Source organism: Ochlerotatus camptorhynchus, unplaced genomic scaffold, assembly GCF_037179485.1.
Source record: "Ochlerotatus camptorhynchus isolate MF236.1 unplaced genomic scaffold, CSIRO-AGI_Acam_v1.1 ptg000539l, whole genome shotgun sequence".
Taxonomy (NCBI): domain Eukaryota; kingdom Metazoa; phylum Arthropoda; class Insecta; order Diptera; family Culicidae; genus Ochlerotatus; species Ochlerotatus camptorhynchus.
Window position 1 is genome coordinate 377946 of NW_027041022.1, and position 27055 is coordinate 405000.

The 27055-nt window shown below is 38.1% G+C and overlaps 1 protein-coding gene across 2 annotated transcripts in view; it reads right to left on the bottom strand.

Moving 5' to 3' along the window:
• LOC135713136 (potassium voltage-gated channel protein Shaw-like) overlaps nt 1-27055 on the bottom strand; it is a 399326-nt gene that overhangs the window by 16181 nt on the left and 356090 nt on the right. The window contains exons 7-10 of one of the 2 annotated variants that reach the window (XR_010518710.1): nt 26471-26689; nt 25716-26319; nt 18341-18490; nt 17130-17961 (exon numbers count right to left, since the gene is read on the bottom strand). Coding sequence is in view for 1 of the 2 variants with exons in the window: in XM_065236251.1 (XP_065092323.1) it covers nt 18341-18490; nt 25716-26319; nt 26471-26689 (973 nt within the window). In the remaining variant the exon portion in view is untranslated. The remainder of the gene's footprint in view (nt 1-17129; nt 17962-18340; nt 18491-25715; nt 26320-26470; nt 26690-27055) is intronic. The other variant, XM_065236251.1, reaches the window with a different exon arrangement.

Genomic DNA, 27055 nt, shown 5'->3' on the forward strand with positions numbered 1-27055 from the left:
ACCCTGGTTGTGTTTGCTGCACAATGATATTGTGACGCTGGTCAATATATAAATAAAAACACTACATGATCAGTAACAAGAGATATCATGCAATTAATTACTCCATTGTATGCAGGGTTGCTTCCACTCACTTGCTATAAAAAAAATATTTTTCGAAATTATGCAATCATTATTTAGATGTTATAATGATATGTTGTACTAGTAAGTAACAATAAGAGGGTGTAAAGTATGTGTTTGACTCATAAAACCTGTCAATTTCACTTTCAGAGCGTCACAATCAGCGATCATATGATTCGTGAGCGTTCACTCAGAGTGAGCGCTCACGAGTCGTAAAATCGCTGATTGTGACGCACTGAAAGCAATATTGACAGATTTTATCTGTCAAACATATACTTCATGACCTCTTCTTATAACTTACAAGTACTAATTAGCATTATACTATTTCATGATTTCATAATTCCGAAAAACATTTTTTATAGCAAGTGAGTGGAAGTAACCCTGATTGTATGTAGTTTTCAGCCAATATGATACTAGAGTTACTAACTAAAGAACGACTTAGAATAAGGTAAGCCATACCAAAAATATTTTTGCTAACGCTTCCTAGTGAACCATTCCGAATCTATACCAAATGATAAAAGTTTTTATTTAACTATGTTATTTTACAGTACATGGAAGCATTTCATACGTTGCATATCAATGTTTGACTATACTCACGCTATTTGAAAGATTCCCCGCACGGGAACCTTTCATATGGTCAGGATCAATAGATATAGTACAAAACAATATGTTTGTTAGGGGTGACCCCGACGTAGTGGTTAACAATCATACCTCTCACGCCGAAGTCACGAGTTCAAATCTCACCCCCGTACAAGTCACGAATGACCCAAGAGCGTTAAAGTGACTACAATTAAAAAAAAATATGTTTGTTCACAAGCTGCATCTACGCCATTATTAAAATATTTAAATTATCTTCCATATGAAAGTCATCACTCAATAGAACAACTATTCCAAATACGGGATGGATTTACGTGGCCAGCATCACGAGATATTGATTTAAACAGTATGTAGTTGCCCGCTAGCGCTCCACGATTGACAGTTCTGAAATATTTATGCCGTCATCAAAGAATTACCACTCAACTGAACAACTTTATCAATGATGGAAAGTTTTGTTGTTGTTAGGGTCATTAGATATTATATTAAACAACTTTAAAACTCATCAGAGCCAACTAGTGAACCAATTCGAACTACTGTTTTTGTCATCAAATATGGCATATTGTTTACTCACTAGTGCCATTTATTGAGTCATTTCCGAGTATGCGCCATATCCGTTGAAGAATTGACATTTGTTCAGCAACCATTTCGCAACGAATGATGACTGATTCCCATGCATGTTTTAACAATGATTTTATTTTTAATCCCATCTTTCAATATTATTTTTTTCCTCTATTTGTTGCATTAATCCACTGCGATTAGTAATTTCATCATTTGCAGTATATCCCATCTCCTGATTTTAGGGCATGTCGTAAAACTCTACTAATATTGACAAACGATTGTGATAAAGATAAATAAAAACTATCAGAAAACACTGAGCTGAAAGCAAGAGATACTCATTTCAGTTTAGTTAAATTATCCAAGAAGAAAAAGCAGAAGATCACGTGTTCATTCCTTCCTTCTAACCCCTCAACACGTCTCTGATCTTTCTAGTCCGATACCCTCATCATGGTGCAAAGCGCCATAAAGCTTGTGGTTCAGCATAGTGCCTCACTTCTCGTCTCCACCTATCTCTCTACGGTGACAGCAAAACAACGGCAAATGGCAGTCGGACCTGAAAAAGGTTCCTACAGGACAACTGGATCCACTCCCCTTCCCATTATCCCCTCAGGCTGCTATACGTATGTCGCCTGTCGTGTTAGTCACGCACCATCCAGATTCGCCACAGTCTGCCTGAGCTTTATGTTTCGCTCTTCGTCTTTGTCTTTTGCTTATAAAAGCCGTAAAAATTCCACTCGTGTAATGGAGAAATGTCTTTTCCTGGACGACGACCACAACCGCAACGGAATATCTACATAGGTTGGAACCCGTGTTAGCGAGCTTTCTCTGTTCCCACAGAATCACACGTCGCTGACTAGCGCTGTTCATGCATATTCTAGTGGCGTGAACTGCACAACCATTCACGATGGCTTTGGATAACGTCACGAGATTGAAGGCGATAGATTTATGAACACTTTAATAAGCAAACCTAGAGCGAAATGATAGATTCCCGTAAATAACCAGCTTCTGAAAGTAAACACAGACAGAAGTGAATGACAAAATCGATATCCATAACCCCTCGACAAATTTCACAACCGTCGACCGGAAGTCAACAGCCTCCGTGCAATGTCTACAGGCTGTGCAGAACCTACGCTGAAAGACAGCTCGCTGTGAGAGCATCGTCGCTGTCAACACGCCCTGTTGATGAAGGGATTATTTATGGTCCCTGCCATCAATCAACGAGAGTGATACTATACCTACTACCAATTCGTAGAAGAAGAAAAAAAAATACCAAGCTTCCAGCTTGAGTACCTATCAACTGGAATCGAGGCAAAAGCAAACACTTTACCAGCGTCAACCACCAGCTTCCTAGCGGAAGGAAGAGGTGGAGCCCAAGCACACGTCCGCACGCGCCCTTGTTAACAATCTTTCAAATCTCACTATGCTTTCGACAGCATCACCCCTACTCTTCAGCGGTTGTCACGTGCTTTTCGACATTTTTTTTCCCGGTTAGAAAACAAACTTCCCTAAGAACAACCGGGAGCTTGCCAGGCGAGCCAACATGGCACACTACCTAAACTATGCAAATCGAAAGTAAACATTTTGCATAAATTATGCTAATTTGAAACGGTTGCCATCGAGATGGCAACACTGCGGTGGGGACAAACGGAAGAGCTTTCGAATATATGCAGGAAGCATCCTAGAATAAGTGCAACAGATTTGAGCACCTCATCTCGAGCTTGGGTGCTTGTCGATGAAGGATCGGTTCTTTGTGTTGGGTTGGAAGAGGGATGGAATAAGCGAAATTGTAGTAAGGGAACAAAGAATTTTCCCATGAAACTTTGTGTTGTGACTTGTGACAAAAACGAAGAGTGAAATATATGAAACTGAAGGGATGCTGTGGAGTGTGATAAATGGTGTTGCTTGTTGGAAAATATGCTGCCAGCACAAACTGGACGGGAGTGTTCACTTTGTTATCCATTTATCGTGATGGAATATTTAGTCCGTAAGGTACACTGAACTTATGCTTGAGGTTGTTTGAACTTCCGGCAGGATCTTTGAACTAGCCTGAAGAAGGCCTGTGGATAAACGAAACAAGCATTCACGTTCAATCCATTCACATTCCTTCGAGTCATCATTTTTAACACTAGCCCAGCAAACCCCTTGATTACATATTCTCAACATTTGATCCCCCATGCATCATGACCTAATTCAATTAAACTTCACCACAACAATCTGAGATTGATTAATTAATCGTTCCCGCACTTTTCCGCAAACCTCCAGGCTGTGGTAATTCCGGTGATCGAATTTCGACCTCGTCACGGTTGAAATCGCAAAGCCAAGCTTAAAATCCGGATGCGTCTTCAAGCCGCAGCACTCGAGACACAAACCGATTTGCTCGTATTAATAATTCATGAACCTTCGGCGTCGGTGGCATAGACTAGCTTCCTTTTGCCATCGGAAGGCGTGAAAAATATTTCAGCCTATTAAACAATCGTCCCTTTTCCATCGGTCTCCATCCGGTTCCAGGACAGCTTACCGAGTGGAGTTTCCACTTGAAGGAGTTTGACTTCCACAAGGCAACTTTAAAAATTTCTTACCTCTTTAAACTACAGTGAAAAGCATTTCCGAGCCGGAGAAGAAATCCAATCTCATTTACTGTTTTCAATTAAACATTCACATCGAAATAAAATTCTTATGGTGGCCATAAAAGTGTAGTAAAAAGTCCTTGATGGCTCGTGCATAAGCAGGTGACTCATTTTCCGAAAGTTCCTCCTAATCCAAAGCTGGATCTGGAGATGAAATGCATACCATACAATCATCATCATAAACTAAAAATCATTTCCCTCCCCTCCCCCATTATGCGGAGATTGCTTTCGAGAGCTTCAAGAGAGTTCCAAGTTCTCTTAGGGTAAACAGGGATAATACGCACCCATTAAGGAAAACCCGGTTGTATTTGTACCGTTTTCACTTCAATTAACGGAGTTATAACACTGACCCATTGGTTTGGAAGTTAGTAATAACTTGTAAACAAATTTTCTTCGGTGACAGTTAAAACAGAAGTTAAAAAACTTTTTTCGACCACGTCCAAATTCTTGATTTTTCAACTAGGTGGGGAATATGCCCCATATATCATCAAGTTGCCATACAGCAAAGTTGTACTATGCACCAGAGCGTCAATATTAGATGATTCAGATTGCGCAAAGATGGAATACATAGGGAAAATGTATGTAATGTCAGCCTAAGTGTCCCTAATTTGGGCCCATACATTAATTCAGCAATCGACTAAATTTTCAATAGCAACCAAAGATATCCATTAGTACCGTCCCAATGACGCGTTCATCTAGACACAATTGATAAATAGCAGATTTTTAGCGTTGGGCCCAATCTTAGATCCATAGGCCAACATTAGATCCATTTCCCCTATCTTTTTAAATTATGCTTACCAGAACGATGTAAAAAATTACATCACAAGCATGTTTGACATAATTTTGTTTCCAATGATAATTTCCAGCACTTGACAGCTGTCAAACTTTTTTTTTTTATCTAATTCATTTATTTTGAAGCCTCAATCGCAATAGCCTTACGGAGCCGATAATTCATTGTTCATTGTTTGTAACAAAATTCACTTATTTCTATGTCTAATAGGAGTTGGACTGAATAAGCTGTCAAAATTACACAGTAGAGTGTTCTCATCAAATATATGAATTGCTCAGGAATTTCGTATTTATATTAATCCTGGATTCGATGATAAACAATGGGGCATATCGCTCCGTTGAAAGTGCAGCTTATTACTCGTGGATGAACCGAATTATGAAATTAATAATTGTACAGCAAAAGTAACATTTCATGCCATTTTTCAAATGAAGCAGACTTTTAAATCTCCTCTTTATGCATTACCATAGAACAACCCAGTCTGACTAGCTTTTTTTTATCGCTTGAATGTTTATCGTAATGACGCCAAAAATTACATAGGAAGTAAGCTTTTGAGGATTTTGTTTTTATTATAGATTCTAGACACTAAACAGCTGTCAAACTTACATAGTAGAATACTCTCACCTATTACTTGGATTACCCATCATTGTTGCAATTAAATAAACGCTATATTCATAGAAACGCAAGGGGTTGTTTTGACCTGGTGGCGCGTTTCATATACTCCTACCCTACTTCTGCGAGATACAAAACCGAGAACGCAAACTCTAAGCACTCGTTCACTCAGGTTGGAAGATGATACGAAACTAATGATTAAAGGCATAAAATATGAATGCATAAAAAGTAACTGCCATGAACGTTTTATCTTCCGTCGTTGAGTTTTTGTGTGGCATCAACATGGGGGTTGTTTGTCTGCTTACATTAATGCCACACAGTGATGGAGAAAGGGCTGGAGTAGAGGGCGTGAATGTGTGCTTCTGGGGTAAATATTTTATTTTAATTGATATAAACTTAGTCTGTCGTTCGTGTTCGTCCTTTATAGCCAAGTGTTGCGGCAAATCTCAAAGCTTGAGTCAAGCTGCTTGACAATAGGTTTCGTATGTCATTTTGCCTCAATCTTCCACTAATGGATGAAATATGCATGGGCCTTTAGGCAGAACGACTTGAAGTGTAATGAGAGAGAGAAGGATTAGTAATTTCCATTGAATTCCACTACCTTATTTGCTTATCATTGACAGATACGCGTATTTCGACTACAATGTGCAGACTTTTTCAGTGTCTTGTACTAATACTCGACTACAAGACACTGAAGAAGTCTGCACATTGTAGATGAAATACGCGTATCTGTCAAGGATAAGCAAATAAGGTAGTGGAATTAAATGGAAATTACTAATCCTTCTCTCTCTCATTATACAGGTATTCCACTAAGACGCCCACATTCATCAGAACTCGAAGTCCATGTCCGAAAAAAAAACAGGGATGATTGTTAGAGTTTGTTGTGATATATCTTTTTCTTTTGTGCTACCCTTGTGGAATGGGACGAGGGCATCGTAGAACTCTGGGTGATGCAGAGAAGGGCCCCAAAATCAAATCACTTTCGAGCTGTCAGATCCATCCTGTACCTGTGCATACTGTCCTGTATCCTGTATCCTGTGTATCAGGGCTGTCATGTGATCACTCAATGTGCGCTATGTGCTGATTTTCTGAAATAAACAACGTGAGAATCAAGCAAACACAAAGTTTGCTTGTCTTTCACCCAGCGCAAGTGTAAAGCAGCGGAGAAAAGAAGACAGACAGACACCCAGAAATAACGCAAGCGCCACTCAGTGCAAATGGGAAACCCAGCAAAAAGACAAAATTCTTCTTCGTTATGCTCTTCTTCATCTCCTATGCATGCAGTCGTGGCAAGCAAAGCCTGCAAATAATTCAAAGAAGACATTAGCCTTGTTGTATTATATTCGCTCCCTGCGCGCGCCGCACGGAGTGTACCGCTCATTGTGTGGGATCGCTTTCTCACAGATTTAGTTGAAACAGAGTGCGCGAAGTATATGGGAGAACCACACACTCTTTGTCGAGTGTTGTGAGATGCATGCACAAAGTTGATTTGCTAAATTATTTTTGAGAAGGTTGTTAATGCGAACCGCATATTTTTTCATCAAATTTATTTTTCTTAAAATTTTCATAAAAAAAAAAACTGATTTATCATCTTGATGAATGTGGAATACCAGTATAAAGAGGGATAGAAGGGTTAGACATTTCCATTTAATTCAACTACCTTATTTGCTTATCTTTGACAGATACGCGTATTTCGTCTACAATCTGCAGACTCTCTCAGTGTCTGACACAAAAGACGTCTGCATATTGTAGACGAAATATGCGTATCTGTCAAGGATAAGGATATAAGGTAGTGGAATTAAATAGAAATTACTAATCCTCTAATTACTAATCTCTCTCTGATTTATCATGCATCTCCCTTTACTTTAAATAAGTTACTGATGTAAACTAACAATAGAGAGTTACGATTTGGCTTTTTGCAAAATATTTGCTACACATCGGTGATGCTGAATGGATTATTTTAGCGCTGCCAACGTTGAAAAATAAGCTCTCCGTACCACCCAGATAAAAAAAAACATGAAAATTCACCACCTAAAACAAATATCTAAGTACGGCTTTGGGTATGTACACCTCCAAAGTTGTACAGTTGCAGACAAAATAGATGATGATGATGATGATGATGATGATGATGGTCCCACCTCTTACCCCTACAAAGGTTTGAGCTGGACGATTTATCTTTAGGATAATTGAATATGACATTTTAACCAGGTTGGCAAACAAAATCGAACTGGTTTCAGTTACAGATATAAATTCCCTCTTGAGTTTACAGTTGCTTCACAGCGATATAAATGTGGAAAAGCCCAGGCGTCCACCTCTTAGTTCGCCTTTTTTCCACCTAAAATATTCATAAGTATTACAAGCAATCAAGAGTTAATGAACAATCAACAAAGCATCCTATTACACTAGTAACCCCGCTATCTGATGCTATCATAATTTTCAGCAATGTCAGGAATGCTCACGAACCCCCAACATTTGCCAAAAAACTTACTAATAACTCAAGGTATCTTCCAAATAAGCTTCAAAATTGCATTTTTTTTATCAAATGTTAAATTCAGTCCTCTATATCCGTAATACGCGCGCGAGGCTCAAACCTTTGTAGACAACTTTTTTTTTTTTACTACTACTATTAAATCAAATATCAAAAATCCATCATCACCATCGTGGCGCACAAAATAGTTTTTGCAGTGCTACAATAATTATTAAAAAGTCGTTATGACAGCTATCCATATAAAATAATCCGTTAGAGATAACTTCGTCAAGATACATAATTTGTCAATTCATAAAAACAATCACTGGATAACTGTTCAAAAGATTTTTTTTCCTTTATTATAGAGATTTTTAGTCACATGGCTAGTTCATCTCTTACTGTTCAAAAGACAGTTTTAACGTGTGAAATGCAGTGTCTTTTAAATTCTGTGAGTGTTGCTGAATGTTTGATGTGTCTAGGCATCGAATTGAAAACATTTATTCCTTTATAATATAATGAATTTTGTGAAGCCATAGTCAAATATACAATTCTTTGCTTCACCGAAAACCAGCGTCTAGCATCAAAGTTGTGGAAGTGAATCTATTACATCTCAAAACCAAACGCATTATTTTATTCAGTGAGCGCTGTAATCTCGATATTTGTGTTGCATTGGCCAGAAATAAAATGGAAGGGCAAAATTCAAGATGAGGAGAGATGATTGATTTGTATAGCTGTATTTTGCTGGCAATAGTTAAATCGTTTTTCAGTCGACATAGAATTCCATACTTCTTGGCAATTTTCTTGATGACATTGTCAATGTGAGAGTTGAACTTAAGTGTGTCATCAATAATAACGCCAAGATATTTAATTTCCCGAACGCGATCAATAGTCTCATCATCAATTACAACAGAGACGTTCTCATTTACTCGATTTCGCGAAATTACACTAAAATTAGTTTTACTTGTATTCAATTTCAACTGCTTATACTTCAACCATATACTTAGAGAACGCAAATCTTCATGCAAGTGTAAAACGGCATCATTTAAATCTTTAGCTGCCATGAATAACACAGTATCATCTGCAAAAAGATTAATGTCGCAAAATCGTAAAACACGTCAGAAGTCGTTAATATACATAATAAATAACACAGGGCCTAATACACTTCCCTGGGGCACTCCAAGGTTATTCCCCACGGGACTGGAAACAGAATCATTAAATACAGTCCGTTGAGTTCTGTCAGACAAATAGCTTTCAAACCATTTATATGCAGTATTCGTAATTCCTAAGCGCTTGATTGATCTTAACAATAAGGGGCCTAGAAATTGTTTCAAAAGCTCGTTTAAGATCCAAAAAAAAATCAGCAACAATCGTACCTTTACACTCCACGTTATTTTTCAACTTCGCTTTTACCAAATTCAACGCGGTTTCACAAGAATAACCTTCCCGATATCCCGATTGTTCTATTATCAACAAACTATTACAATTTAAATACTCCAACAGTTGGCCTTTAACAACAAGTTCTAAAATTTTCTCTAATGTGTGCAACATGTTGATGGGACGAAACTCTTCGGCTTTAATCGTTCCAGCAACTTTTTGAATAGGAACCACTACGGATTCCTTCCAAATTTGTGGCACATGTCCAGTTTGCAATGATTCATTAATAAAGTCCAGCAAGATGTGGCCAATGACATGACAGCAATCTTGAATAACTCTAGCATTAACATTATCTACTCCAGCCGAAAAACAAATAACTCTAAGTTCATCTAATGTAATTGGGTGAAAAACTTCAAATCTACAACTACTATTAACTGGCTGTTTTATTTCGTCAGGTTCGTCGATCAATGGATTGATTAATCAATGCAACACTTTCTACAAATCAATCATTAAACTTAGCTGGAAGTACTTGCTCTGACTGTTCTAATGTGCCATTAAAAGTTATGGACCGTGGTTTGCAATTACTAGGTTTTAATAAAGATTTCAACATGTTCCATAACTCTTTGCTGTTGTTTTGATGCTGATCAATCTTCCTTTGAACATATTCAGAACGAGTTTTCTTTATCGATTGTGAATACTTATTACGAATAGCGAAAACAAATATAACAATTGACTCTTTCGTCGAAGTTTTGCGTAATTGTTTGTGATGGGCTTAGATTTTTGCAAAAAATTCGACTATATTGAATCTTGCAAAATTTTCAAAATATCGTCCTTGAAATAAAAACAACATGTTTTCCGGGTACATTAATTCCGATCGAAATGACGTATGAAACAAATTTGTGAAGGAAAATAATGTCTTTCTCGAAAAAAAAAGATTTTTTTTTATATTTTTGATTATTCAAGTAAAAATTAAAAAAAATAAATAAAACCCAAATGTTTCAAAATATTTGCGACAGAATTACGAATATTTTACAAAATAAAGCTTATGTAAATAGAAACCATCTTCTTCTTCTTCTTCGCATTTCAAGCTCATTGCATATCGCATATTAGCTTATTGCGTGCTCTCAACTTAGTGTTGTAGATAAACTACCACAGAGAGCTTTCGGTGCCTGTTCCATTTTTGCATAAGTATAATTGTGCCCAGGGAAGTCGAGAAATTTTCCAATCCGAAAAATTCCTAGACCGAACCGGGAATTGAACCCAGCCACCTCCAGCATGGTCTTGCTTTGTAGCTGCACCTTTACCGACTGAGCTAAGGGAAGCCTCAAATAGAAACCATGGAGACTTGAAAACTATACAATATTTTTAATTTTTTTTTTCGTTTTCATAATTTTAAATTTTAAAGTTTAAATCTAGAATTTTCAAAAATCGAACAAACACATTTTTAAAATTATAGCTTTATATATTTTTTTAAATCTTATATTTGAGATAAGTGTGAACATTTTTTGTATGATTTCCCCAGAAAATTGCTATTTTTTCTAAAACTTTGTTTCAGACATCAATATGATCAGCCGTTTCCATGCTACATGTTATCATCTACCGTTCAGCTAAACTTTAAAAGCACGTAAATTAAATTATTTCTAATGAAAAATCTTAATCCTTTATACTCACAATTTGTAGTTGAGCTAGCCAAATAACAAACAAAATAATCATTGACACTTAAACATTAGAATTGCACAAAATTGTGTTCTACTCACTCACTCATTTTTTTTTCACACTTGAAAATCACGTGAAACGCACATGGAATTTGTGTATGTGGTAATCATGTAAGTTTTAATGAAAATATGGAATATTCTTTGATTTATAAGGGACACAATGTAAACTCTATTTACACCACGTACAATAACGTGTCAATTATTTTGCGTGTATGTACTAAATTTGCGTTCGCGGAACCAGAAGTAAATAAGTTCTGCCAGCTGGACAGCAATATTCCAACGCAGTAGTTCATCGAGTAATTTATTAATACTATCACAACCGATTGACAATGGCTATGCGAGCGGTGTAGATTAAAGAGTGCAAAGCGTCCTGTGTTCCTTTGCCGTTTCGGGATATACAGATCCCTTCCGAGAAGTAATCCTCAGTCTTCATTCATGAGCCATTCGACTCTTTCTTTTGACAGCAGTCTGAGTAGGGGAGACGAGGTAAGACAGCCACTCCTTATACCATTGAAACAATCAACTCACTTTTTGAGATGATGTAAAACACATTCTTGTTTAAAAACAAGTGAAACGTCAAAATAAATAACAAGAGCTATTATGTATAATGAGAGAGAGAAGGATTAGTATTTTCCATTTAATTCCACTACTCGACTGGAGTCGAGTATTAGTACAAGATACTGAAGAAGTCTGCACATTGTAGACGAAATACGCGTATCTGTCTAGGATAAGCAAATAAAGTAGTGGAATTAAATGGAAAATACTAATCCTTCTCTCTCTCATTATACAGGTATTCCACTAAGACGCCCACATTCATCAGGCTATTATGTAATTTAACAAGTAAAAATAATGTTACTATAAGGAAACACACAAATCTGTTCATCTACATCAAAAGAAGAAAATAGAAAGTTTTCTTTAAATTACGATGTATTACAGAAGCTGTTACAGTTTTACCTGTATTGGGTAAGTAAATTTGGAATTCGCACACTACGCAGCGCTAGTGTACATGTGAACTTACTGGAATCCTCACAATCTAGGAAGCCAGGACATCTACATGCACATGCAGACTAGTGTCACGTAGTGAGAGAATTCTTAACCAAACCGCCCACAATTTGGAAGAACTTGGTCTGCTGAACAACTTTCCGGAAGACTTACACTTTCTAAATAGTAAAGATCTCAAGATATATTTTAAACAGGAAATTGACTAGCAGATTAGCGCCGCATAGTGACAACATTATGTACAACTGTTCTCCTACTGGAAAAAAATGCCGAATACAGTTACCTTTTATATGGCCAGGTTCATGTTATATTCCATGTAGCCGTCTTACCCCCAGGGGTGGCCAACCTTACCCTGTATTTTTTTGGTGCAAAATTAAACATCATTAAATGGAATGTAATTTTTTTGAAAATCAATATAATTAAGGATAGTATTCTGAAGACTTGGTTGGAAATGCTATGTAACATGAAGCATTAAAGGACCTTTGCTCATTTTTAACTTCTATTCAATATTCATACTGCTGTACTCGAATAGAACTATCTACCTACCCTCTTTTAAGAACATTCTCTAGCTAATAAATTATCACACTAAAGCTTCATGTTAGATAGCACTCCAACCAACTCTGAAAATCGCAAATTTCGCGTATGAACTAACATAAAACACTTTCAGTATTCTAAAGATAAAAATTCACTAAATTTATAGCTGGAATGTTAAACAACTTCGGTTAAATATTACTTCAAACTTACGGCGGCCGTCTTACCCCGTCGTCCCCTACATGACACATGAAGCTAGAGCAATCGGTCTATAAGATTTAGCTGAATAGGATCGCTGGGCAGGTTTCAAAATAGCACACAATGATAAAGATATTCCAGCTCTTTGGAATGTCTCCACTGTACCTGTTTTGACGTAAAACTACGTCTGTGATTTCTAGATGAAGGTATACTTTGTGAAAACCGAAAATGGAACGTGTAACAAAATTATGAAAGATTTTGAACGTTAATAACTCAGCTGCCCCTGAACCAATTTCAATAATTTTATCACCAATGGATCAGAAATATTTCTGCAAATGTGCAATTGTTGCTATGATAGTTGAAATTATCGCCGATTGCTTGCGAAAAGCGATTTCCCTAACACATATTTCAAAGTTGAATTCCATCCGGTCTCACCAAACGGGTTTTATTCCATCACCACGTAAAGGGTGATACGGTCAAAATTTGGTCAAGGAAAAACGCGTGTAAATCGGTGAAATCGTTTATTTAAAAAATCAAATTAAATTTCTTTTTCAAGTTCAATTAGTATAAAATTCAGGAAAAATATTCAGTTAGGCTTCCACTTTTCCAAATCCGAATTGCCGGGCCTTACGCTTGACCCCTGCCATCAGATTTTGTACAGCCACCTTGTCCACCTTCTTCGCCGCAGAAAGCCAGTTTGCCTTGAACTGCTGCTCGCCCTTAGCAGTTTTTTGGTCTTCTTTAGGTTCCGCTTGACAATAGCCCAGTATTTTTCAATTGGGCGGAGCTCTGGCGTGTTGGGAGGGTTCTTGTCCTTTGGAGCCACCTGCACGTTGTTGGCGGCGTACCACTCCATGGCCTTTTTACCGTAATGGCAAGATGCCAAATCCGGCCAAAACAGTACGGAACAACCGTGTTTCTTCAGGAAAGGCAGCAGACGTTTATTCAAACACTCTTTCACGTAAATTTCTTGGTTGACAGTCCCGGAAGCTATGAAAATGCTGATTTTCAAGCCACAGGTACAGATGGCTTGCCAAACCAGATATTTCTTTGCGAACTTTGACAGTTTCATGTGCTTGAAAACATCTGCTACCTTTCCCCTTCCTTTTGCCGTATAAAACTCCTGTCCCGGAAGCTGCTTGTAGTCGACTTTGACGTAGGTTTCGTCGTCCATTACCACGCAGTCAAACTTCGTCAGCATCGTCGTGTACAGCCTCCGGGATCGCGCTTTGGCCGTCGTATTTTGTTTATCATCGCGATTTGGAGTCACTACCTTCTTGTAAGTCGATAGTCCGGCTCGTTTTTTGGCTCGATGCACGGTTGTAGACGATACACCCAGCTTATTTGCGGCATCTCGGAGAGAGAGGTTAGGGTTTCGCTTGAAACTACCGGCAACTCTCTTTGTCGTCTCAGCGGCTTCCGGTTTTCGATTTCCCCCCGATCCAGACTTCCTGGCTGTCGACAAACGTTCCCCAAACACTTTAATTACATTTGTAACGGTTGATTTGGCAACTTTTAGCGATTTTGCCAACTTTGCGTACGAGTAGCTCGGATTTTCACGATGCGCGAGCAAAATTTTGATACGCTGCTCTTCTTGCTTGGACGGCATTTTGACAACTGAAGAGTGAATTCCAAAATCAAAATAGGAGCAACATTCTACACACACACACACCTTCAAAATGAGGGGTGTTCAGGTTTTTTAAATGCAAAATTGAAAGAAATACGTCAAGTTGATATTGACCAAATTTTGACCGTAGCACCCTTTAGTGAGTGGTGGTGTTCTCCAGTACACAACGAAAGGCAGCATGCAAACAGCAAGCTGCAACCCACATTGGCATCCATAGAAGAAGGAAGAAGCCACACCGCTATTGATCGGAATCAGTACACTGAACCAATTTGGCATATTCCTGTTATGTGGAAGTCTAATACATTTGCGCTATAAGATAATCCAATGAAAATGATATGATTGAAAATGTGTCAGGTAAATTCTATATGAATATCTGATACATTTACAATGCTGATAATTTGGTAACTTTTATATGATTGTCATATGATAAATGAAAATCGGTCAAATTATAATAATCAATTGAAATGAATTTGAAACCCATAAGCATAAGCTTAACTTTTCACCACAATATGTGTTGATATATGATCGAAGTTAAGTTTATGTGAAAATAACATGAAATTTTTTTTTCTTTTGAAACATATATTTAACCGATTTCTAAAAATAAATCGAAAAATAAACATCAGGTAGTGGGAGCTTTTATAGTTGTGTCTTTTTTTTATTGTAGCTGATTTGGGATTCGAGCAAGAACTGTTGAGGTGTGATGCTTTCGGTGTCTGCACTCAATTCCACTGGGCCACGGCTGACTTCAAGATTGAGCTCGTTCAATTAGCATGAAGTAAGAACAGCTCTCCCGACATGGAATATAGTGCAACGTTATGCTAGTTTTGCTAGAGTGAAGAAAAATAGCACTTACAAATTTATACTCCGTTTCGTTGTCGTGTATTCAAATCTTTCTTAATGCTCCTGTGTGCAATAAAACAACTACATTATATGAGTTCATGGAATTGGTTCATGAACTTCGAGTACTAGTGCTGGAATCTGAATTAGCCGTGCACACTTAGATTGTGTTGTGAGTATTCGGTAAATTTTACCAAAATCAGAACAACTGAAAATTCGGTAAAACTTTGACCTTCCTTTTAAAGGCAATTGAATTTGAAAATAGTTTCAAAACATGTTCAACCTTGTTTAAATGATCAAATCTTGTCGATTTAGTAGAGATTTAGTTTCAAGGTATCTTTTAGCTTTTGGTAAAAATTACTAAAGTCGGCGATAATTTCTAAGTGTGTGTAGAAGGCTTACAATTAGAATATTAGTAAAGTTAATATTCAGTAGAATGATTTTTTTCCAATTTTAATACATTCTTTTCCGGAACCCCTTATCTAATGGAACAATATCAAACTAGGATTATTCAATAAAGTATCATTGTTGTTAGCTTTATTTAGCTCAACTTATCATTTTAATGAGTGTACGATAACATCATTGAAAATTGTTTCAATCATTTATGAAGAACAATCATGTAAGTTGTATTTTATTGGGAGCGATATTCATCCCAGAAAACCATGCCAAAACAAATGTTTTCTGTTGGATTTCTTAAAAGGCAAATCTATATGACTAAATAATGATTGTGGTAGATCTTTTTCCAATTTTTAAACGTAAAAAATCAAAGGAAGCTATTACAATGAGATATACATGTTTTCCTATACTACAAAGTTAAATGACAGTCCAATAGTTTCTACATGTCTGTTTTCACGCGACATATCAACAAACGTCAAAAATCATTAAAAGTAACTCAAACAAAATAAACATAATTATCTTATTAGATATATAGTTTAGTGAGTAATATTCATCATGAAAACAGGTATGGTTTACTGAATTTTCTCATAGTGCAAACTTATATGATTTTCCATTAGTTTCTAGATGTCTGTTCTCATCCATTACATATCACCAGTTTTTCACCATGAAATATATCAGACAATATTCATATACATCTTATCTATCGCTAACTACGCTCGAAGCAAAGTATTATCAAGTACTAAGTATGTGAAATTACGATAGAAGTCATTCCATATCGCAGTCATAGTTTTTAAGTGATAATCCAATGGAATCTATCAATCATCACATAGAATGAATAAATCTGCTGACATTGCTATGTTATAAGATGGATCCAATAAACGGTACTTGTCGATTTGTTTCAGTGTAGCTTTTCATGAGTCGCTGTCGCCATCTATGTCAAGCGCGTCATACTAAAGAGTATAAACAGAGAGAACTCCACGCAAATTCCTAATCCTACACAAAACACAAGCTGCAGCTGCAGTTAACAAATAAGATTTATTATATAAAATCAAGTAGTCCTACGTCACTATTGCGTAAAACACCATAGGGCTGTCCCTTGTCGTTTTTATTATAGTAGTATTGTTGTACAATTATTGTAGTTTTTATTATGCACTGAGGTAAAGAGTAGGTTTAGAAGTGCAACACAGCATATCCCATCTTAGCAAGATGAAGAATTCAGTTTCATCTAACACTTGCTGAAGATCTTAAAATGAAAAGTATTGATACACATTTTCATCACTTTCCAGCATTAATCTAGGGTGTATGGGTTCCAATATGGATGCTTGCGCCTATCTTCAAAAATGGAATCAATATATAGCAGTATTGCACCTCTCTCACGATAACGGTTTAGTGGCAGCTAGGATCCTGTGAATAGTTTTTTGTCAGCCTACTATTCACATTTCGGATCTTAATTTCTACTGTGTGAACATTCATCCGCCAACATTCAACAATGCATTCAAAATATAGTACAGTAATTGGAATTGGATGGTGGTTTAAAGTATATGTCGTTACTAAAGAATTTAACATCAGGCAAACTGAAAATGCTCAACAATATGAATAAAAACAGACAAACACCCGGTGGAGTATGGGTCGAGTAATGAAAGATGAAATATATGTGACTCGAAATATATAAACTTAGCATATTTACCTGCTGGATGGTGGTGGATTATTGGCTGCCTGCAAGATGATGATGGGCTCGGTGTGTTCGGTTGGCTGTGCTAAATTCGGTTGCTAACATCTTCCTTTTTCGCAGAATCGACGAAGCGATCCGTCGGCACCTTTTTCCCTCGGCAAGGAAATGGGTGGGATGGATTCCCGGCGGAATTAAGTTATAATGGCATTGTGTGCCTGCGGTTCTCGCTACAACCGTGTAGGAATGGGAGCATATCGCATACGTGTGTAGCAGTAGATACGGTTGTCGGTTGTAGAAGCAGGTTTGCCGCCCGGTTGGCATAGCGATGATAAAATAGTATCTCTTCGGATTGGAAATAAGTGCTTTCTGGTATTGAACAGTTCTTTCTTCGCGTGGGATTTTTCGAGAGTATATTTTTTCCAATTTGACAAACGACGAAACCGAACCAAAGATGATACCTTCCAAATTTGATGGGGCGGTCGTCAGGGAGAAACGTGACTTGGAAGAATTCAAATCAATTTTCCCCGAAAAGGATTCCTCTTCATTCGGCTCCATTCGTATGCAAACGGCGGCTCGCAATCGATTTCTGTGCCTGTTTTCCGTTGTGAGAAAATCCTTTGGGATCCATTATTATTAGAAGAGAGTGCCGGTTGTCGAAGGTTGGTTTTTCTTCGAGTGAGTATTTTACACGCTTTTTTCCGCCCCGGATGGAGGCTGAGCAGAGCACAGCCGTATGTGTGATAAACAATAGGACTCGAAAGTAGATGAACAACAGCAGCCGCAGCGGTGGTACCAAGCATTCGATCACGTACACAACGAAATACCTACAGGTGGTCGTCCCATCGTGCTACCGGGAGATAGAAGAGTGTTCGGTTTTTGTGTTTGCGTGTGTAATTTTCAAGTCGGTTGCCAAGAGATGAGTTGTGTCAACAGATAAACCGAGAAAGAAATATAGAAGAAATAGAAACGGAAAAGAAGAAGAAAACAAATCATGAACAGCAGAGATAAAAAGCATTTTTTCATTGTTGGAAATAAGGGATAAGCGTATCTACGGTTCCAGCGTGTTTCTAGGATAGCGATAGGAACATCAAAAATGCTACATGGATAGGACGGGCTTACAAAATTACGGTGGATTTGCTTCCAGCGGGGGAAGAGGAAGGCACCAGAAATGTGTTCGCTTTCAAGTCAAACAGATGTCCGCACAGGACTTTTCTTTGGAAACTTACCCATCTTAGGCAGGATGACATCTTTGGAGATGGTGCGGTTGGCATTCATGCGCCGGATTGTTTGATCCATGCTTCCGGTGCTGGGTGCGTTGGAAGAGGGAAGCTTTCCGGATCCGGTGTTTACGTTCACTCCTCCCGGGCCGCCTTGACCTGTGTGCCAGGTGGAAAAAAGGGGGTAGAGGAAGAAACAGTGCTTCGTTACTATTTGGTCGGTTTCGGTTTGCCGGTTGGGCTAGCAGCGGAAGGCTTGAAGCTGTTTGGTGGAAGAGCGATGAGTGGTTGCTCTTGATCATATCCAGCCCAACATTTTCAATAGTCGGAACAACTAAACGGATACAATGGCAAGCATAAATTTCCTTTGTCAAATGGCATTGTTAGTTTGCGTGGGTGTGTTTTGATTCTCGAGAAATTTGCGTTTGGTTGCTCCGCCTTTTTTAATTTTAAGTTTAGATATTTGATATAAATTGTTAGCTTTGATGATGCCCTTATAGATATGATTGAAAAGAACTCCATGCTATTTTCGAACCTAAAGACTTATTGTATTTGACCGCTTTGTTGTTCTTTAATAGCTGTTTTGCATTATAATTGCCATTTTCATGGTAAAATTAGCTCATTATGTGTAGATTCCACATGTTTCAATTTATGCTTAACTAATTTCTAATATTCATATTTTTTTCAAGAATTTTAAGAATCATGTACGAGAACCATACGGTGAAACTACGCAGATTGCACAAAGTGCAAGTAGGGTGCAACATTTAAGCTGTTTATGAAAGCCTTCTCTCAGCGTTCTAATGCCACAATAAAAAAAAACTATCATTGCAAGGGTGAATTTCGGAATCAATAAAATCCATGTCTTTTTTAGAATCTATCTTCCTTCGGTGACTGAGATTGAAGTTTTCGCAAGCGATGTAAATCATCGAGGTAAATTTCGAACAACGACTCCCAAGTAACGTTGCAATTTTTTTAGAGTTTTTAAAGTATTCCACAAGTCTACAGAACCCTTATAAAACCAAAATTGTTACTTGGGCTGTCACGCGATATAAAACATCAGCAGGTGAACGGTAATAATGATCTATAATGATCTTCAACATAGTATGCTAAATCGGTCACCTCATATCATAACTTATCACTTTTATTAGAGTTGTTGTCATAATAATTCAAACCTGGTGACGATGACTGCAATCATCACGAAAAACATGACGAGCAAACGATGTGACTCATAAACTCAATGTAAAGATGCCTTTGATTGAACCTGTAAATATCGCGTGAGATCTTTCATTGAAAATTACATTTTAGATATACTGCATTCATATTAAAAAGAGTCAATGAGTCCTAGGTGTGTGTGTGTGTGTGTGTCATCCTCTATCCTTATCCATTTTTAATTACGAAAAACGGATGCTAGTTCAGTCACATTTAAGGGGGGAGTACACTTTGATTTTTCAAAAAAAAAAATGCATTTTTTTGGCTTAAAATGTTCCTTGGGATGTATACTGTAATTTAAAAAAGACTCCAAGTCCGCCAAAATATTCCTTACCACTTTACGAAGCGATTTCCTAAAACATGTACCGGCGCGCTGAGAGAGCATTTTTATTTTTAAACGCATTTATCTCGAAACTGGGTTTTTAAAACTGGCGTGGGAAATAACTCTAACCAGTTATCATCAAATTAGAATACCGTCTAGGTTTTCTTGTTCAAAATTAAATTCTGCTTAGAAATGCGTATCCACATTTTCGATTTAGTCAAAAATTGATTTTTAATCCACGATTTTGTAAGCATTTTTAGGGTGAATAAATGGACTTTTTTTTTCCTAAGGCGACAACTTTTGAAAAAAATAATTTAAAAAAAATTGGAATACGTATTTCTAACCCAAATTTCATTACTAATCAGGATTTTTGTTCGATTTATGTTCCAGGATCACATGGAAAGGAGTATTTTTTCCACGCCGTTTTCCGACTTCCGCGCGAGGACGCCCGCGCGACCTGGTGCCCCGGCCACGGGGAGACGCCAATCGAGTTCAAAAAAATACAAATTGTAGTTTGAAGGATGACTAATAAATGGGTTATAACATATTTGCCCACCCTGAGTGTTTTATTGCTTAAAAAAATTAACAAGAATGCCTTACTTTTTGGACGTTCAAAGTGTACTGCCCCCTTAACCAATGGAGACGCATGGTAGTTTTGAGGAAAAACAAGACTTAACCCTCCGTTACTCGCGCTGTTGTACTTTGTACAACACACATGAGTTTTCCATTGCCATTTTGTTGCTGAGTTACCAATCGATCTGAAACCAACGAGTATTCCTCAAAAAACTTGTTTTGATCGATACAAGCTAAACATTGATTACAGTAAACACCTAAAAACTGCGGATAATAGGGAAAATGTAAATGGAAACCGCGTAAACTGTGACCATACTACGTGGGATTTGACTTAATTGATTACAACATGGAATATATTGAGATCCTGACCCGATAGAATGTTACTGTCTCCGACAAAGTTGTTCAGAAGATCATTGCCTTGCCGCTGGCGGACAGTAGTTCAGAATTTTCTCACTACGTAGCCCTAGTATACATGTGAAATTCTCGCATGTGATATATCTCGAGATCCTGACCAGATAGAAAGTTACTGTCTGTCACAAAGTTTTTCAAGAGGTTGCTTGGCCTATTGCTTGGTGCTCAATAGATCAGAATTTGCTTACTACGCGACGCTAGTATACCCGTGAAATTTTCATATAAAATATCTCGAGTTCCCAACTAGATAGAAAGGTACTGTCTCCGGCATAGTTGTTCAGGAGGTCAAGGCTTTTTCACAGGTGAACAGTAGTTCAGAATTTTCTCACTTTGCGGCGCTACTATACATATGAATCTCTTGCATATAAAATATCTCTAGATCCTGACCTGATAGAAAGTAAATGTATTCGACAAAGTTTTTCAGGAAGTCAAGATCTTTTTGTTGGGTGACAATAGTTCAGAATTTTCTCACTATGCGGCGCTGAAATACGTGCCTTTCTCGCACATTCAATAGCTCGAGATCTTGATCAGCTAGAAAGTTACTCTCTTGGGCAAAGTGGTTCAGGAGGTCAAGGTCTTTTGGCTGATGAACAGTGGTTCAGAATTTTCTCACTGCACTGCGCTAGTATACAAGTGTAATCCTCATATATGCCACAACTCGAGATCCCGAACAGCTAGAAAATTACTGTCTTCGGCAAAGTTGTTTAGGAGATCAAAGCTTTTTTGCTGGTGAACAGTAAATAGTTCATAATATTTTCGGTATTCGGCGCTAGTGTGCATGTAAAATATTTGTATATGCTAGAGCTTAAGGTCAGGAAGTAACTGTCATTGTCAAAGTTGTACATGCAGCAAAGTTCTTCCGGATGATGAACATGCAAATGTGTTTTGTTCAAAGCTCTCTCATTTTACGTCGAATTTTTGATCTCCTTAGGTTATTTGAATGGTATGAATGGTACAGCATAAGGGTTCTACTACTACTTTAAATTTCAATTTTTTTTTCAAGTCAATTATGAGAAAATCAATCATGATTCTTCAGAGTAAATTTTGAAAAATAGTGCAACAATTGGTATACAAAATTTGAAAATTATATTGAGCAATTTGCCTCTTCGTATTTCCATTCAAAATCTTTCAAATGTTCTAAAAAGAACGAACATTGGACGTTTTTAGGGAGTGTCCTAAAACTTATGATCGGGACTGTACGGTTTTATAAATTTCTCCATTCAACTGAGCAAAAGTGCCTCACTCTCTGAGTTAGTCTCGTTGTCCGTGCTCACGTAAATAAAGGGATTTTTTTTTTATTCTAGACCCCTCGATAAGACATTTTGAAATTAGCCTAAAATGAAAGGGAGACTCTAAACATTCATTTGGTGGAAGTTTCAGCGATATTGATCTTTTAAGATAATGTTTTCCATCTGAGATACGTGTTATCACTAATTTATCAGAGGTACACAAGTGGAAGACTCACCCCAATTTATGTATCCACAAATCTGCATGAAAATATTCACCAGTAAAAGAAATCCAGAATATATTTGTCTAATCCTACTTAGGCTGATGTAAATTGTATTTTTATTTTATGATATTTGATATGCGAGAATTGCCCGCCAAGTTTTGAGAAATTTCTGAACTACTGTTCATCAGCCAAAAGATCTTTATCTCCTTATCAGCTTTGCCAAATACAGTAAATTTCTAGCTGTTCAGGATCTCGAGAAAATTTCACGTGTATACTAGCGCCGCTTAGAATCTCGAAACAAACCACATGCGGGATTTTTACGTGTATTCTAGCGCTACGCAGTGAGAAAATGTTGAACTACTGTCCACTAGTGAAAAATATCTGATCAGAATCTCGAGATATTTTACATGTGAGAATTTCGCGTGTATACTAACGCCACGTAGTGTGAAAATTTTGAACTTATGTGTACCAAGCAATAGGCAATGACCTAATGAACAACTTTTTCGAAGACAGTAATTTTCTACCTGTTCAGAATCTCGAGATATAGCATACGCGAGAATTGTACACGTTTACTAGCGCCACGTGGTGAGAAATTTCTGGGCTACTGTCCACCAGCCAAAAAGTCTTGTTCCCCTAAACAAATTTGCCGGAAACAGTAACTTTCTATCTGCTCAGGATCTCGAGCTATTGTATATGCGAGAATTGCATGTGGATACTAGCACCGAGTAGTGAGAAAATTCTGAACAACTGTCCACCAACAAAAATATCTTGACTTCCTGAACAACTTTGCCAAAGACATTTACTCTATATCTGGTCAGGATCTAGTGATGTATCAGATGCGAGAACTTAACATGTATACGAGCACTACCTAGTGAGAAGATTCTGAACTTCTGTTCACCAGCAAAAAGGCTATGATCTCCTGAACAGCTTTGCCTAAGACAGTAACTTTCTATCTGGTTAGGATCTCGAGATATTTTATATGAGAATTTCACGTGTATACTAGCGCCGCGTAGTGAGAAAATTCTGTACTACTGTCCACCAGCCAAAAATACTTGACCCCCTGAACAAGATTGTCGAAGACAGTAACTTTCTATCTGCTCTGGATCTCGAGCTATTGTATAAGCGAAAATTGCACGTATATACTAGCGCCACGTGGTGAGAATTTTCTGAACCACTCCATCAACGAAAAGATCTTTGCTTCCTAAAAAACTTTGCCGAAGACAGTAACTTTCTATCTGGTCAGAATCTCAAGATATGTTATATGAGAATTTCACGTGTATACTAGCGCCGCGTATGGAGAAAAATTTGAACTATTGTGCACCAAGAAATAGGCTTTGGTTTCATCAACAACTTTGTCGACGACAGTAACTTTCTACTTGGTCATGATATCGAGATATATCACATGCGATAATTTCACATGTATTCTAGCGCTACGCAGTGAGAAAATTCTGAACTATTCTCCACCAGCACAAAGGTTTGATCTATAGAAAAACTTTGTCGAAGACAGTAACTTTCTATCTGGTCAAATCCCACGTAGTACGGACACCGTTTACGCGGTTTCCATTCACATTTTCTCTGTTGTCCGCATTTTTGGGGGTTAACTGTGATAAAAGTTAAGCTTGTTTAGTTAAAAACAAATTTTTTAAGGAATACCCGTTGTTTTCATATCGATTGGTAGCTCGACTGCAAAATGGCAATGGAAAACTCACACTGTTGTACAAAGTACAACGCGCGAGTACTCGCGAGTACAAAAATTGGCGCGAGTAACGGAGGGTTAATAATTTTTTTTTTATATATCTCAAAAACTCACCTCTACTGTGGTCTTTAATAGTTGATGACCTTCTCAAAAACTTAGAAGCACAAGGCTTCGAGATTATTGGCTTCGCACATAATATAGTCATATTAGGGCGTGGAAAATATGACTTTATCATTTCAAATAGAATGCAAACTGCTTTAAATTATGTTTCATCGTGATGCACTAGCGAAGGATTGAATATTAATCCATCTAAAACAACTATTGTACCATTTACACGAAGAAAAAAAAACGTCCATAAATAGTATTAAACTGAAAGGAATAATTTTAGAACTTTCAAACACAGTCAAGTATCTAGGAGTTACTCTTGACAGCAAACTAAATTGGAATTCGCATCTAGAGCAAGTCATTAGTAATCCACTGGATTATTTGACGATTGTAAGACCCAGAATAACCTATGCATCATTGGTTTGGTGGCCTAAAACCAATGAAAAATCAGCTCAGAAAAAGCTGGGGAGGCTGCAAAGACTAGCTACTCTCTCAGCAACATGTAATTCTAAACTTGTATGGGAATGTGCAATGTCACTCCAAAAATTGGCCTGCCAAAACCAAGTGAACCGATTTTCAGTTTCTGGTCACTGCGGAATTCAAGGGAATGAGAAAGCCGACACACTAGCTAGGCTTGGATCATCTCAACAATTTATAGGACCAGAACCATTCTGTGGATTTTCTGCTTGCTCTCTTAGAATGGAGTTCAAGAAATGGGAAATACTGAAAGTGGAGAACAATTGGAACAACACTCTCATTGCTAGGCAGTCGAAACGGTTTATTAATCCGAGCATTTCAATGACTAGCAAAATTCTTTTACTTTCAAAGAAAAATCTCAGTCTGTACACTGGTTTATTAACAGGGCACTGTCCATGTAAATATCACTTGAAGCTAATAGGAAATGCTTCAAGATGACATGTGTCGATTATGTGGCATAGAAAAAGTAGACTCTGAACACCTGCTATGCTCTTGTACAGTAATCTTCAATAAGAGGCGTATTTTTCTGGATAAGTGGCTGACAGAACCCTTTGATATTTGGAATTCAGTTCCCAACCAAGTAGTGCAATTCTTGCGAAATGTAATACCTGACTGGGAAAATGCTTTTGGTCAGTCTATGTCGGTCGCATCATAAAATGGTGTTACGACATGCTAATAAAGCAATATTAAAATGGGGAATATATCACAATAGATCTAAGTACTGGTCGCAGTGATCAAAATACCATAAAAAAAAATTAAAAAAAAAGAATGTTTTGGTATATTAAAACTCATTCGACCTTCTATTTTCTGGATAGCCATTTTAAATACCATTCATTTGCTGAAAAAAGATCGAAAATGGCTCCAGTAGTTCAAATGTAATTAATTTTCGTAGTTGGGTACATAACCAATAACGTCGATTTTCTGGACCACCCTAACTAAGGAAGGTGCACCCTGAGGGCAAAATTAAAAAAAAATATCGGTCCATAATTTGTTGATAAGTAATAAATGTGCAAGGTATGATTGAAATCGGTAGTAATATTTTCATGGAATTGCTGTATATGGCTCAAATTTTACAACTTATATTCCGAATTAACACGTTGGATAACGGAACCCGCATCTGCCAACCCCCGTTCCTACTAACCTGGCAACCGCGGAGGCCTGGACAGCTCCACCGGGCAAACGCGACGCCTTCGCTTTGGCAGCTTGGCACGGGCCTGCGTGTGCGAGTAGTACATCGTAAAGTTGCTCACGATGACGGGAACGGGCAGGGCGATCGTCAGCACACCGGCCAGAGCACACAGCGCACCCACAAACATCCCGATGTAGGTTTTCGGCGTCATGTCCCCGTAGCCGACGGTGGTCATTGTGACCAGGGCCCACCACAGCCCCAGCGGTATGCTGTTGAAGTCGTTGTGCGGGTTGATCTGTATCCGCTCGGCGTAGTACACCAGGCTGGCGAATATCACGATACCTAGAACTAAGAAAAACACTAGCAGCGTCAGCTCTTTGGCCGAGGCCCGAAAAGTTTGGATGAGAATCTTCAGCCCGGACGAGTGTCGCGTCAACTTGAACAATCTCATGATACGGATGATGGAGAAGAACTCCAGGATGTCGGCGTTCTCCAGGTGTGACGCGAACCGCTGCAGTATCAGATCGATGAAGAAACTTAACGTAGCGATGTAGTCGATGATATTTACAGACGATGTGATGAACCTAAGCTTACTCGGGGATGAGATAAACCGCACCTGAAATGGGACGAGCAAAACCCCGTCGGGATGGTTTGGATGAATGAAAAATGGGATTTAGAACATTGCAGGTCAATTTCAATCTTTTCCCACAAGGAAGTAGATCAAAGGTGGAGTGAATTGAACCCAAAAGTCTGACAGGTAAAATTACCATGATTTCAAAGGTAAACCAAGCGTTGCAGACGCATTCGATGTAGAAGAACGCCACGTGGGCGTTCGTTTGTGTTTTGTCCAGCACCCAGGACGTGTTTTGGCTCGCCGTCTTCACCGTGATGTTCCGGATGAACGGTACTCGCATGTCCGGGTGGGTCTTCAGGCAGAATGATATGATCGATACGCAGATGAAGAATACTGATATGATGCCGATTATCTGCAAATAAGATGGGGAGACAAAGGTGATGTTAGTATATTTATATATATTTTTTTCGAAGTTGCTTCTTGGTACTGAAAACGTGCTGAAAATGTCACAAACATTCAAAAGAATTTTTTCGCGGTACCAATGCTACCGACGCCAGGGAGGCAGCTCCCACACCTGGACCCTGTATATCGACCCATCAACTAATGAATCGGGGACCAACGGATTTACTTCCCTTCCGAAGGAAGGCATGATGAGGGATTTTATGCATCAGGAAATCTCAGTGGCGCCGACTAAGATTAAACCCATGCCTTTTGGGGTGAGAGGCAATCACGATTACCACTACACCACCGGCGCCGCTCATACAATGTTTAACGTAAC